We start from the raw sequence: 15,811 nt of genomic DNA, 5'->3' as shown, positions 1-15,811 counted from the left end.
GAGTGTATAAAAATGTCAAAATTGAATATATTCATATATATTCATGAATATATATATGAATATAAAATTGAACATTTTATGTGCAGTTTATCATGTGTCAATTAATCCTCAATACAAAAAATTCAGTTCACTAAAAAAAATGGTTTTTAATGTACAGAACACCTTTGGTCCCACACTTTCCATTCTACATGTCAGACTTGCACAAGAGCATGAAGATATGAGTGCAGAGATATTTATTGTAGTTACATTTGTAATATTGAAAAACTTTCACTTATCTGAAAGTACATCCACACTGGACCACACAATACTGAACATCTGCTAAAGAATGAGGCAGTTCTGTATATACTGACAAAGAAAGGCAACTTTAGAGTAACTTTACAGAGAAAGCAGCCAAATTGCGTTAAGATTTACTTTTGTAAATTTTTTTTTTTTAAAGTATGAGTATTTTACATAGATGTAAATGATTCTCAATGCATTGGATGGGAAATTGGACACAGGATAATTCCACGTTCAACTCTATATCCAATTGTACTTTTCTATTTACAACAAGCAATATGTTTAACAAGCAAAATATTATGCTATTTTGTTTTTAAACAAATATAAACTACAGAATAAGAAGTGACATAACAAAATGTTAAGGTGACAGCTGGATGAATTTCAGAGATATGCTGAGTGAAGGGAGTACAAACTGTATTTATGCAGTTATAGAACAGGCAAAACTAATCAGAAATAGTGGTTGTCTATGGGGGAAACTGACTGGGAGGGAGAACAAAGGGAACTTTATAAGGTGACAGAAATATTCTGTATATTTACTTGGTTGGTGATTTCATTGCTGTGTATATATATGTAAAAATTCACCAAGATGTACTTAAGATTTGTGCAATTTATTGCATGTAATTTACATCTCACTTTTAAAAGTTTTTGCAAAAATTTAATAAGTTATGGTGATTCTAAAAAACTCTAATTAGCAAAGTCATGCAATAACACCCAGTTTTTAAAACTTCTTTAAAGAGAAGATAACATTATAGATTACCTTAGAAAGAGGTCCATGTTACAATGTTTGGAGAAAAAAATGCAAACTGCAGATTATTAATATTTTCATTTTAGAAACCATATGCACAGTACCGTGTGGGTTTAGGAGCAAATGCAAAAAAAATTTCTGGAAAGAGAGAACAAGTTGTTTACAATGGTTACCTTTGGATAAATGGGGGACATTTCACTTTCTACTTTCTATTTTTTTATTGAAAACTGGTGGAATTATGAGTTTCTTTTTCTGTCTTTTCTAGAGCTTCCAAAAATTCTCTGATTACCTTGTGTTCGTTAACATTTACAATAAAAGCCTTTAAAAATTAAAAACTCTGAAAAATGCCAAAGGTCCCTGAACAGTCCACCACTTCTTGATTTATACACTAGATTGTATTTCTACTGCTACCTTAAAGGGTGTCATAAATTTTGCACATTTCCTTTGCACTTCTAACTCAGTAAAAAAAGATATCTAGATCTAAAATCTACAACACACAGAGAGTGGTAAATTTAGAGCTTACTAAATGTTCATGTATTTTACAAACAGCATATTCTTGACACTGATAAAAGTTCGTGCATGTGTTATATACACGTATTTTCCCGCAAGTTCTGGAACATCTATTTTTCTATAAGATTCTTAATTTAAAACCATTTCATGTTGCTCCAAATACATGTGGAACTTTAAATCACTAATTAAAATCTAAGAACAATGGGTAATGTTCTTGTCCCTTAGAGAGTTTGTTACCTTCTTCTTAAAGATCCTGCATGTTCTTTCTTAGGTTCAAAGCAATGTGTTTGATATTCTTGTTGCTTTTGTGAATCTGTGCCCCTTCATTTAATTTCCTAATCAGTTACGGTTATTATAAAAACACTCTTTATTTTTGTAAATTTGTTGTCTAAAACGATCACTTTCCTAAACTCCTTTCTGTTCAAATAGCTTTTCTTTTCCAAGAATTTTTATTTTTATTTTTGAAAAAGTATTACAATGTGCATATGTTTATATGTGTAAAAATACATATAGTGACAAAAGTCTCCCTCTCCCCATCTCTCCTCCCCGGACACAACCTCTGTTAAACTTTAAAAAAAAAAAAAAAAAGACTATTTTCTGGAGCAGTTTTAGGTTCACAACAAAATTGAGGGGAAGGTACAGAGATTTCCCATAAAACCCCCGCCCCACAACCTTCCCCAGATTGCACAACCTCCCACATTATCAACACCCCCCCCACCAGAATGGTACGTTTGGTACAACTGATGAATCTACACTGACACGTTATAATCACCCAAAGTCCTTAGTTTAAATTAGGGTTCACTCCTGTACAGTCAATGGATCTGGACACATTTATAATGACAGGTATTCACTATTATACTTTTATACAGAGTATTTTCCCTGCTCTAAAAATCCTCTGCCTATTCATCTCTCCCTCTCCCAGCCACCCCTGGCAACCACTGATGTTTTTACTGTCTCCATAGTTTTGCCATTTCCGGAATGTCATATGGTTGGAATCATACAACATGTAACCTTTTCTAACTGGCTTCTTTCAGCTTAGTAATATGCATTTAAGTTTAAATATTTCTGTTAAAAGTGAAACACTTTTTATGCATCCATCCTTAAATATGCATATGTTCAAGAAAAAGTCACATATCCTTTTTTTCTCTTCTTCATACAAACAATAGCATACTATGCACACCGGTTTGCAATTTTTTCCCCTAACTATAGAGTTGTATTTTAAAATTAACTTTGAGGTATACTTTATACACAGTAAAATGCTCCCATTTTCGGGGTACAGTTTGATGAGTTTTGACAAACATCTATATTGTGTAACTACCACCACAATCAAGATTTCCTAAATAGATTCAGAAGGACATTCCATACTAGTACTTAAAAGGCTTCTTCCTCCTTCATTATGGTTGCATAGTATTCTATCAACGAAATGCACCATCATTTTCAAACAGCTTTTTAAAAACCTCATTTGAAAGTAATTTCAACTTATAGTAAAGTCACAAGAATAACATAAAGAACTCCCACATACCCTTCACCCAGATTCACCTTTTTGTTAAAACATTTTGCCACATTTGCTTTACCATTCTCACTCTCTCTCTGCACAAATACACACACATAATTTTTTTCTGAACCATTTAAGAGTAGGAGATGTACATCATGCCCCTTTGCCCCATAATCTTTCAGTGTATATTTCCTAAGAATAAGGCTATTCTCTTACATAACCACAGTGCAAATATCAAATTCAGGAAATGTCACAGATTACATAAAAAAGCATTCCATCAATCAAAAATATTCCATTTCTAGTTATCCTAATGATGTCCTTTATAAAATATTCTAACCTGAGAGAAGACTCAGTTCAGTAAATTGCAAGTTCTGCAATTTACTGTCATGTATCTTTAGTGCCCTTTAATCTAGACAGTTCCTCTGCTTTTCTTTGTCTTTTATAACACTAACATTTTGAAGAATACAGGCCAGTTTTATAGAATGTGCAAAGAGTTTTTCAATGGGTAATTTTTAAAGGAAAACAATTACTTATTAGTATACACTTTCTGCAAGTTGGTAGAAAGTACTTCTTTGTTTAGAAACGAAATGATAAATCAATGGCTTCCTATAAATCCAATCTAAAGGCAGAGATTATCAGACTAGATTAAAAAAAAAAAAACATGATTCAACTAGTTGCTATCTACAGAAGACACCCTTTAGATTCAAAGATACAAACTGATTATGAGTTAAAAGGTGAAAAAAGATATACATAGCATGCAAACAGCAATCACAGCAAGCTCGAGTGGCTATACAAATATCTGACAAAACATACTTTAAACAAAAAATGTTACTAGAAATAAAGAGGGACATTTTATAATGATAAAAGAGTCACTCCATCAGGAAGATATAATGTTTATAAAAATGTAGTGCATCTAGTAACAGAGCACTACAATACATGAAACAAAAACTGACAGAAATGAAGAGAGAAATAGATAATTCAACAATAACAGTTGGAGACTTTGATACTCCAACTTCAATAATAGACAGAACGACTAAATAGAAGATCAACAAGGACATAGAAGACTTGAAATAAAACTATAAACCAACTAGACCTAACAGACATGTATAGAACACTCCAGCTAACAACAACAGAATACATATATTTTTCAGTAATATTGGAACTTTCAAGCACATGGAACATTCTCCAGGATAGAACATATGCTAGGTCATAAAACAAATCTTAATAAATTTAAAATTACAGAAATAATATAAAGTTTATGTTCTTTGAATACAACAGAATGAAATTAGAAATCAATAACAGGAAAAAATTTAGGAAAATCACAAATATGTGTAAATTAAACAACATACTCCCAAATAACCAAAGGGTCAAAGAAGAAACCAGGTTCCAGGAACTGCTTTCTTTCCTAACCATTTCAGCCTGTGGTGGTAAGGGCTCCATTATGTTGCTAATCCAGGGATGCTGAAACCATCCCACAATGGTCTCTGAAAAACTTACAAATACTCCCTTCATGAAAGTTTCTTTGATCATTCCTTATAAGTGTGTTATCTGCTTCTTTCTGGGATTCTGGCACACTTCCTGATTCCCCATTTCCACACATAACCGCCAATATCTGGTAACCCCTCTATTTCCTATCTCAGAAAATCACACCACCATGCATGTAGTTGCAAAACTCAGAAATCTATAGTTGACACCTCCCTCAATTAAATACCTAATCTCATTGATTTTATTCCCCCCATACTCTTTTTTTTTTAAAAATATTTATTTATTTAGGCTGCAGAGCGTCTTAGTTGCAGCATGTGGTATCTTTAGCTGTGGCATGTGAACTCTTAGTTGTGGCATGTGGGATCCAGTTCCCTGAGCAGGGATCGAACCCGGGCCCCCTGCTTTGGGAGCATGGAGTCTTAACCACTGAACCACCAGGGAAGTTCTCCCCCACTGCCACCCCACCATTAACTCTTGAATATTTTTGTTTCATTCCATCTTCACTGTGATCACCCTGGTCCAGGACACAATCAGCTCTTATCTGGACCACTGTGGCCATCTTCTATATAAGATTCTATTCCCTCTCTGTCCCCATTTTGATATGCCTTCCACATGATAGTGACATCCAGCTTAAGAGATCTGTTCCCTTCCTCTCCAATCCTCAAATAGAGAAGTTTCAGTGGAGAAACCTGGCAGACTCAACATTAAGTGATCAAAGTTAGTATCATAATGAAACAAATCAATATTCTGTGCCAACTGATATGACAAATTGAGGACACATCACTTCTGTGTTACTCCTGCCAGAAGTGTGTAATCTTAATCTAATCATGAAGAACCAAAAGACAAATCCAATTTGAGGAACATTTAAAATAACAAGCCTGTACTTTTCAAAAATGTCAAGATCAATAAAGACAGAAATGTTAAGAAAGTATTCCAGATTAAAGAAGACTAAAGACAGGTAAGGGCAGGGGGTGTGGGGCATAAAGAAACTTATTAGGGCAACTGGCAAATTTTTATTATTATAAATTGGAGATTAGACAATAGTACTGTATCAATATTAAATTCCCTGAATTATACTATGGCTATTTAAGGGACTGTCTTTTGTTTTTAGGAGAAGCATGCTGACGTAATTAGGGGTAAAAGACGATGTCTGCAACTTACTCTCAAATGATTCAGAAAATGACAACTATACATATAGAGATGGAATGATAAAGTAACTGGCAAAAAGTTGACAATTGATGAATGTGAATGAAGGGTATACAGGTGTAATTTGTACTATTCTTGCAACTCTTGTTAATTTAATACCACTTAAATTTTAAAATCCATTGCAGTAAGGAAAACAAACAAACAAACCACCTCAACAAGGCCTACAAGTCCTCAAGAAAAGACAATACTTCCCAATGTACACAGTACACACCAGGGCATGTGGAAGAGAGGCTGAACCATTTGTGGACTAAATTAATGGAAAGTAGGGGCAAAGGTTAAGGTGTGCCAAGAGCTCTGATACTGATGGGGTCAAGGGGGGAGGTAAATTGAGGAGAGAGAGTGGGCTTTCCTCTGTAGTTTCCCAAAGCTGGGCCACGTTTCATGTTTGTCTCAGAGCCTTGGTGGGCACTTCGAGGCAGTGAACAAACATGTCATCTAACTGGGGACAGGGATTACTGCATGAAAGAGGTTAAAAATCACTCACTGAGGGTCTTGCTGCCAGGAACGCTGGGGCCATTTTCTCCTCTTTTCACAGATCTCTCAGGGCCAGCAGATTCCAAAGAGGGCAGAATGGGGAGCCAGGAGCAGCAATGAGGACTGAGTCACAGGCCAGAAATCCTCATACTCAGTCTCTGCAGACCCACCCTTACCTAAAGGAAAATAAAAGAGCCATGAGCCAACCTTGACCTGAAAGACCAACGAGAATGTAGAGCATGTTCATCCTGCAACCTCTGCACTCAGAGAGGCTTTGCAGAGATACACCAGGCCTGTGACTTACGAGTCACCTGTGATACCAAATTCACAACTGGGACACCTCCACCTTTAAAACCTGGAACTATAACTTCCAAAGAGACAACAAAGGAAATACGACTCCCCTACAGCCCTCACTGGCCAACAGTGTGGAGAATTCTCTTTTGCAGATAACAGTGGAGGTGATTATAGGTGTGATATTCCTGGTTTTGCTACCCCAGAGGCAAGTACCCAGGGGAAGGTCATTTAACTCCACAGCACCTGGGAGCTTAGAGAAGCTGCTGACCACTTTAAGCTCTGGGGTTTCTCAGATGCAAAGTGGCAGCAGGCCTTTGGCAATTCACAGAGGGCCTGGCTGGGGGAACAGCCCACCCCGGTGGCTAGCACAATCTGTCCATCCCTCTGATAACACACCCCTTGGCTCACTTATAGAAAAAGCCCTCTGAGTCAGAGGTGAAGGTGGCCTCACAGGAGCATCTACAACAAAAGGGGGGATCCAAGACTCTGGCCCCCCTCCTCAAAGTCCAAGTCACCTCCAAACTAAGGGATGTCAGAACATATTGTCACCATAAAGACCAAGACTCATGACCTCACTATATCCCAAACCCAGGGGCACCCACTTCCTAATTCCTCCCCACATCTCCCAAACCCAAGCATGCACAGATCTAGCTGCCCAGACAAACACCTCAGAACATACAGCCTCAATATGCTCCCCTAGTGGACTAAGAATGCTGCCTGCCATATCAGTAAACAAAGGATGTTGTGGCCAGCAAGCCAGTACCCACTGCAGCCACCCCCAACTGTGAACCCTGAGGGGATTCAGGATGGAGAAAAGCAGGATACTGGCCCTAGATAGCTAAGGTGCATATCAAAAGAATGATTTCAATGAGCCCAGACTCTCGCATCTTCCCATACACAGAAAAGCGCTAAATTCATTAACTTGAGATGTCTGGTTTTTTCCTAATTAACAGTAATCTTTTGATGTTCCGACTGCCCGGTTTTTGTTGCAAACCTCCTATATATCCTGGCCTCCCCCTTACCTCTTCAGAGCAGTCCCTTTGAGCAGCGGTCCCCAACCTTTTTGGCACCAGGGACCACTTTCGTGGAAGACAATTTTTCCACGTGGGCGGGGCTGGGGGACGGACATGGTTCGGGCGGTAATGCGAGTGATGGGGAACGATGGGGAGTGGCATAGAAAGCTTCTCTCCCTCGCCGGCTGCTCACCTCCTGCTGTGCGGCCTGTCTCCTAACAGGCTGCGGACCGGTACCCGGTGGTGGCCCGGGGGTTGGGGACCCCTGCCTTAGAGCTATCTAAGAGGCTGCGTCCTGGTCTTAAGTCCTCAGAAAGTTCACCAAATAAAACATAATTCTCAACTTTTAGGCTGTGCTTTTTTTTTCAGTCGACACCCCCAAATCCCTGGACCCTGCCTCACTGTCCTGTCCCCACCAACCTGGGGTTGCAATGCAACAGCGGAGCCTCCCAAACCAAAATGCCCGTCATGGGCTGTCCCCTAAATCCAAGGACCCCTGCCTCCAACCCCCGACCCAAGGATGCCGGGAGGCCCACCAACAAGGCGACACGCCATCCCCTTGTTGGTAGTAGATGGGGGTAAATGGTAGTCGCAGCCATCTACCCCCACGTCAATAAAACCAAGAAGCCCCTGCGTCGCCCCTCGGACCCCGAGACTACCGGACTTTCGGTTTTCACGTTCCCCCTTCGCAGGACCCGGGGACCCCTGGCTATTCCTGCTGTCCTCAGCCAGCGAGGGGACTCACCTCTTTAGGCCCGGAGGTCTTGGGCATGGAGGTCGCCACGGGGCCTTCACCAGCCGCTGTTCCACGGAACCAGCGCGACCTACCCGCGCCGGAGACCCAGAAGGCCCAGCCGGTGGTGCCCGTGCGCAAGCAGAAAAGGCGGCCAGGCGACGGGACCACATCTCCCAGAAGACCTTGCGCAGGTTGGGGCGCTCTCCAAGCCCCTCCCCAAGGCGCGATGGGGGCGTGGCGAGGCCGGCACAGGTGAACTCGAAGTCTCACGTGGGATCATCCACCTTGCTAGGACTGGACATACAAACGCAAAACCACACGGGTGCCTCCTCCCACCGTCTACAACCAGGAATGAATAAATAAATAAACAAACAAACAGTAATTTCTGTATTTAGACATAGCTATATTTAAACTAGTATCCTTTCACATAAATATTTGTATTTTCTTAACCTACTTTTTAAATCACATGTATATTGAACATTAAGGGGTTTTCCACAATATTCTGTAAATTCTACATGCCACTTATGTAATTAATGTTTCTCTTTATCGTTAGGTTGTTTCAAATGACTGGTATTTCAGGCCATGGTCACCTGTGTTTGGCAGAGACTCAAAGGCAGGCAGGGGAGTGGCAAAGCTTTATAGTGAAAAAAGGGAAGGCTTCAGGTATATTCTGAATGGAGGTTATTGGCATAGAGAAGCTGGAGGTGGGCCAACTACAAGCAGTGCAAATTATGTGATTGGTTTGGGGGTGATGGTTTGGCTTTCTCTGGTTGGTTCTGAGTTGGAAGCAGAGGCAAAAAATAGGGAAGCTGGTATTGACCAAGTTCTGACTGTTCTGGGCTGATTGCTGCCAAAGTTGTAGTTTGGTTTTCTGGTTGGAAACCAGCTGTTTACTGAAGAGTTTGTGGGTCAGAGTTCTGTTGTCGTATACGATCTGGTATTGTGTTTGTATATCCAGTCTCTCAAGTTTAATGGTTTCAAACAACAGCAACCATTTATTTATTATCTTTCATGGTTTCTCTGGGTCAGGAATTCAGAAACAGCCTATCTGGACAGCTCTGGCTCAGATTTTTCATGATAGCTGAACATGGAACAGTGTGAAGTTCCAGGAGCAACTGGGAGCTGGCTGGACATCTCTTATTTCATGTAATCTCAGAGTTTCTCCAGGTGGTATTTCTGTGTAGGGTAGTTTAAGCTTCTTAATATCATGGTAGCCTAAGACATCTTACATTGCAGCTCAAGGTTCTCAAGGCAAGAGTCCCAAGAAAGATCCAGATGGAAGTTGTACCACCTTTTATGTCTAGCCTCAGAATCACATAACATCATTTCCACTTACAGTTTTAAAAGCCCATCCAGATTCAAAAGGAGGGAACATGGACTCCACTTCCTGATGGGAAAGTGGCAAGGTTCTGGAAGACCACGTGGAAACAAAAATATAGTCACAGCCATTTTTGGAAAATACTATTTGCCATAAACTGCAAGCAGATCAAAGCAGAAGAAGAAGTTTTAATTTTCAATCTGCCATGAAGACTGCATATTTATATTACTGAGCTGAAGCCATTTGTAGTAAGTAGGAGTGATCAGAAAAATCATGATCTCTAATTAAATTTTAAGAGGTTCAAAGAAGATCTAGCTCCACTGAGCATGTTTAAAGAGACAATGAGAGACAAAAATGAAGCTGTTTTCTTTTTAGCCTCTTGAGTGTTGGGTCCAAAGTGATAATAATTGATAAAGATTATTCTGCACAATTAGGGTATTATGGCTAACTGGAGTCAATCAAAAAAGCCAAAAAGAACTTCCTTAAGTTCACCATGAAAAAGAGATGTGGGACTTCCCTGGTGGTCCAGTGGTTAAGACTCTGCACTCCCAATGCAGGGGGCCTGGGTTCCATCCCTGGTCAGGGAACTAGATCCCTCATGCCACAACTAAAGATCCCACATGCTACAACTAAAGATCCCGCATGTGGCAACGAAGATCCCGCGTACCGCAACTAAGACCCAGCGCAGCCAAACAATAAATTAATTTTTAAAAAAAGAAATGTGAGAAAGTTGGTTTAAAACAACAAGCATTTATAGTCATTCACACATCTGCAGGTTGGCTGGGGGTTAGCTTTTTCTCCATGCGTTAAGCTGAGGTGATTTGACTTGGGCAGCTCTCATTGTCTCTGGACAGTAAGGTAGCCAGGGCACATATTTCTCATGGCAGTGGCTAATAGTGAAGAGGGAAAGTGGAAATATACAAAACCTCTTAAGGCCTAGGCTCAGAATGTGCACATTGTCCAAAGCAACTCACATGGCCAAATCCAAAATAAAGGGCAGGGAAACTATATCTTGCATATAGTGCACTCAAGGCAAGAGTGTTGTGACTGATTGTTTTTTTTCCAAATAGTCGCAATAAGATCTCCCTATCTCACATATTCTTTCAATATGACTTTGAGAAGAAGAGAAATTCAATGGTCCCTCTCCTTGAACTAGTTGAGCCTCTGGTTGGAAATGATAGTATATGACTTCCAAGGGTAGGTCACAAAAGGCAATATAGGTGGGCATGCACTCTGGAGCCCCTGAAGTGATGTGGCCACTCTGCTGTGCCCAGGGCAGGTGGATGGGGATTCGACATGAGAGACCAGTGCCAGACCCCAGGCCCATGTGCCTGAGCTGTGGCTGTGACCTAGAGACACTGCCAGTTCATGGGACCCTCCAGTTTTTGAAGCCGCTACTCTGCTTGAGTTAGATCTCACCCAGCACTCTATCTTTCTCTATGTACTTTGTGCGAATATGTTTTGGAGCATCAGTTAGGAGTCTACGGGTGAAATCTAGCTTTCATTCATGAATGAGGACTTATTCTTGACACAAGTATTTTAAAAGAAAAATCTTTACAATAGCCTCAGTGGTATTTAGTTCTGTTCCCACTACTGCTTCTTGTTTTGCCCTGTTGCAAGCAGAGAGTGACAGTCGTTCTAATTCTGAGCCTGGAAAAGGTAAAGATTGGAATACTAGAAAGTCTCAAACTTTGGGAAACAAGTCAACTACAAATGAGAAGAGGAGAGAAAAGAAGAAAAATGAAGGAATAGCAATAGAGGGAAGCAAATGAACTCAGGAATCTTGCTTTTAAGAAAATTACCCAGAAATCCTCCCATACCATGTGTAGCACTCAACATGAGCTTTCATTGTTAAACCCAGCACAGAATTCAGGAGAACATACAGATGCCCAACAGGCATATGAAAAGGTACTCAGCATCGCTAATTATTAGAGAAATGCAAATCAAAACTACAATGAGGTATCACCTCACACCGATCAGAATGGCCATCCCCAAAAAGTCTACAAGTAATAAATGCTGGAGAGGGTGCAGAGAAAAGGAAATCCTCCTACACTGTTGGTGGGAATGTAAATTGGTGCAGCCACTTTGGAAAAGAGTACGGAGGTTCCTTAAACTAAAAATAGAGTTACCATATGATCCCACTCCTGGGTATATATCTGAAAAAAAAAACCCCTCTAATTTGAAAAGATACATGCACCCCAATGTTCATAGCAGTGAGACAGGCTGGCACCTGGGACCTGGGACCCTATACTGGAGTGCTTGCACCTGGACAAATGTCTCCTCCAGCAACAAAATACAAAGGAAACTATAAGAGACTAAAAATAACTGCACACATGCAGAGTCAGAGCAATTATGAACAATAAGATACAAAAAGGCCAAAACCCTGAGGTGCTGGGAGCAAATGATCCCTGAACATGGCCCAACCCACTGATCGGCTCCTACTCTCACGCATTTAAGGGACCAGCTGCCCCTCCTCGAGGATCGGGCAAGGACGTCTGTTACTTGTTCTTGCTCCCTTGTGCTGTAGCGCAAGTCCCAATAAAGCCTTGCCTGCATTTCTCATCTGGCCTCTTATCAATTTCTATTGATTAAAGAGTCCAAGAACCCTGGTCAGTAGCAGCAGCACTATGTACAATAGCCAAGACATGGAAGCAACCTAAGTGTCCATTAACAGATGAATGGATAAAGAAGATGTGGTATATATATATACAATGGAATTTTACTCAGCCATAAAAAAAGAGCAAAATTTTGCCATTTGCAGCAACATGGGTGGACTTGGAGGGAATTATGCTAAGTAAGATAAGTCAGACAGAGAAAGATAAATACTGCATGATGTCATTTACATGTGGAATCTAAAAAATACAACAAACTAGTGAATATAACAAAAAAGAAGCAGACTCACAGATATAGAGAACAAACTAGTGGTTAGCAGTGGAGGGGAGGGGCAAATACAGGAGTGGGGGAGTGGGGGAGTGGGAGGCATAAGCTATTGGGTGTAAGATAGGCTCAAGGATGTATTGTACAACATGGGGAGTATAGCCAATGTTTTGTAATAAGTGTAAATGGTAAGTAACCTTTAAAAATTGTATAAAAATAAAAAATAAAGTGGGGAAAAAATGGAGCCATGTGGCCACTGTGGACATGGTTTCAGACATATTCCTGCATCACTGAGAGCTTGAATTTTTTGAACTATATCAAACTCAAGGACACCATCAGCCAAGTTTTCAAAACAATATCTGCTAGCAGCTGCTAGCTATAACCTTATATTTGTGTGGCTACGTAACTTTGAAACTGTGTAATCATTTTGAACCCCAACCAATCCTTGCTTAACAAGCACTCTTTTCGTGGCAGCTCCAATCCTAACTCTTGAAAAGCAATTTATGTAAACTTGTGGTTTTTTGCCTTTATAAGCTTCCTCCATTTTGTAGCCCAGCGGAACACAGTTTAGGTGCTTCTTAAATCTGTATCTCCTTGGCTGCAGTCCTAACAAACCCCAAATAAACACCTCTTCCTTTTAATCAGGTCTCCTTTTCTGAAAATTTGGTTAACAGAGGATGAAAGAGAACAATTTGTAGGTTATAATGAAACAGATTACTGTACAGCTCATGAACACAATCAATAAGTGGTTCTGAAACATGGAAGAACTGAAAGACTAAAGTTGAAACTTGAAAAGAAAGATGTTGAAATCTAGGTGATGAAAAATGTGATCACTCAATGGGAAGACAAGTATAAAGAAGTAAAGGCAAGAAGTGAACAGTTATTGAAAATTCTTGGGAAGGTAAAATGAAGGCTAAAGTAGAAATAGTTCTACAAATTGAGAATCACAAAGTATCAAGAATGAACTGACTCTACAGATGACCACTTCATGTTGCATTAAAATAAGAAAAATCTAAAGTGAAAGCAACAGCTTCCCTGGTGGCGCAGTGGTTAAGAATCCGCCTGCCGAAGTACGGTCCAGGAAGATCCCACTTGCCGCGGAGCAACTAAGCCCGTGCACCACAACTACTGAGCCCACGTGCCACAACTACTGAAGCCCATGCGCGCCTGGAGCCCGTGCTCCGCAACAAAAGAAGCCACTGCATTGAGAAGCCCACACACTGCAACGAAGAATAGCCCCCGCTCACTGCAACTAGAGAAAGCCCTCGCAGCGACGAAGACCCAACGCAACTAAATAAATAATAAATAAATAAATAAATACTTTAAAGTGAAAGCAAATATGAGCCACTATCTGACTGCAAATGCATGAAAGGACCTGAGAGAGGACTGCCTAGCTAAGCTCTAGTCAACCACAAAACCATGAGATAATAATTAATGATGATTGCTTTAAACCACCAAATTTGGGGGTGATACATTATGCAGCAAGAGATAATGGAAACATGGGTGGATTCAGGGAAGTGTGAAGAATTTGGGGGTCAATAATGCATTCTAGCATTCTAGGGAATTCCCTGGTGGTCCAGTGGTTAGGACTCCACGCTTTCACTGCCAAGGGCCTGGGTTCAATTCCTGGTTGGGGAACTAAGATCCCACAAGCCACGCAGCACAGCCAAAACAAAACAACAACAACAAAAAAACATTAAACCAAAATCTGATTAAGGCTTTAGCTCTTTAGTTTTTAAGAATTACCAGGGACAGAGGAGCATGAGATGAAACCAAGGGAATAGAGTCAACAAATTTCATACTTTGGGAAAGTCCTGAACAAATTACCTGGTTTTCATGAATAAAGAGTTGCAAGAAAAAAGAAAGGGAGGGGGAAATCTTTTTTAAAAGATTAGAAAACAAACCAACCAGTTGCAATGTATGGAATTTCTCTGGATCCTGATTTCCTGATTTGAACAAACTGGTAAAAAAAAAAAAAAAATAGGAACCAATCAGGAAAATTTGGACCCTCACTGGACATGTGATTATATAAAGGAATTACTGTTAATATTTAGGTATGATAATGATATTATGATTATGTCATTCAAAAAATAGTTCTTATGTTTAAAAATATTTATGGAAATATTTATAAGAAAAATTAAATCTGTCTGAAATTTGCTTCAGATAATTGGGGAAGGGGTTGAGTGGGTAGGGGAATAGATAAAACAAGATTGGCAATGAGTTGATAATAGTTGAATCTGGGTGATGGCTACACAGCAAACATATTAGTCTCTCTACTTTTGTGTGTTTTTAAAGTTTTGCATGACAAAAAAGTATTTTAAATGGAGACAAAATAAAAAGACTCCCCAAACCCCCAAAACCCCTCCAAAGAATTCATCATTAGCAGAAATCCAATAAAACAATATACTAAAGGAGTTCTTCAGCAGAAGGAACATGAGACCAGAGAAAGGGGACTTCCCTGGCAGTCCAGTGGTTAACACTCGCGCTTCCGCGTCAGGGGACACCAGTTCGATCCCCGGTCAGGGAACTAAGATCCCACGTGCTGCGTGGCACGGCCAAAATGTGAAAAAAAAAAAAAAAGAGAGAGAGAGAGACCAGAGAGAAGCACAGAGATGCAGGAATAAATGAGCAACGAAAAAGGTAAATACATCAGTAAATCTAAGTGAATATTGAAATGTATAAAATAATAGTAATATCTCATAGGGTTTTTAATTTGTAGAAAATCAAAGAATATACCAATATCACAAAAAAACATGTGTGAGTAAATAAAAAGAAAGTAATGTTCTATGCTGTGAGGAGACATAAAAGCACTAATGTATAATAGATTTCATTAAGCCAAGGATGCATGCTGTGTTTTCTATGGTAACCATTGAAAAAGAGTCAAAATTTCATAACTAACAAGCTAAAAGAGATAGGAAGTAGAAAAATAAAAAGTTGTTCTTTATCCAGGATAATTCAAGAAAGAGGAAAATAGTAATGACAAACAAATGGGATAATCCAAATGTCCTCAAATGGAAGAATAGTTTAAAAATTGCAGTACATTCATGCCATGGAATAACACTCAGAAATAAAAAGGAACAAACTGGTACATACAACAACTTGGATGGCTCTCAAGGCAATTATGCTGAGGGAATAAAAAGCCAATCACAAAAAGATTACATGCTATATGATTCCATTTATATAACATTATTGAAATTTAGAAAATTTTTGAAATGGCAAACAGATTAATGGTTACCAGGGCTTAAGGATGTGGGAAGGGGTGGGTGTGGCTATGAAGTGGTAGCATAAGGTAGCCTTGTGGGGATTAAACAGTTTTGTATATCCTGGCTACATGAAACTTACACCCTTGATAAAATTATATAGAACTGTTACTGCACACATA

General features: G+C 39.7%; 1 protein-coding gene across 1 annotated transcript in view; it reads right to left on the bottom strand.

The window, feature by feature from the left end:
* Positions 1-15,811, bottom strand: part of LOC137752408 (zinc finger protein 420-like) — a 46,109-nt gene that overhangs the window by 14,217 nt on the left and 16,081 nt on the right. Inside the window, exons 6-7 of the mRNA XM_068527122.1 lie at positions 8,244-8,491; positions 6,202-6,314 (exon numbers count right to left, since the gene is read on the bottom strand). Of these exons, the coding sequence (XP_068383223.1) occupies positions 6,202-6,314; positions 8,244-8,491 (361 nt within the window). The remainder of the gene's footprint in view (positions 1-6,201; positions 6,315-8,243; positions 8,492-15,811) is intronic.

The sequence above is a fragment of the Eschrichtius robustus genome, chromosome 19 (genome assembly GCF_028021215.1).
Source record: "Eschrichtius robustus isolate mEscRob2 chromosome 19, mEscRob2.pri, whole genome shotgun sequence".
Lineage (NCBI taxonomy): Eukaryota > Metazoa > Chordata > Mammalia > Artiodactyla > Eschrichtiidae > Eschrichtius > Eschrichtius robustus.
Note: the sequence above shows the minus strand (reverse complement) of the source record. Positions and strands in the feature narration are given on the sequence as shown.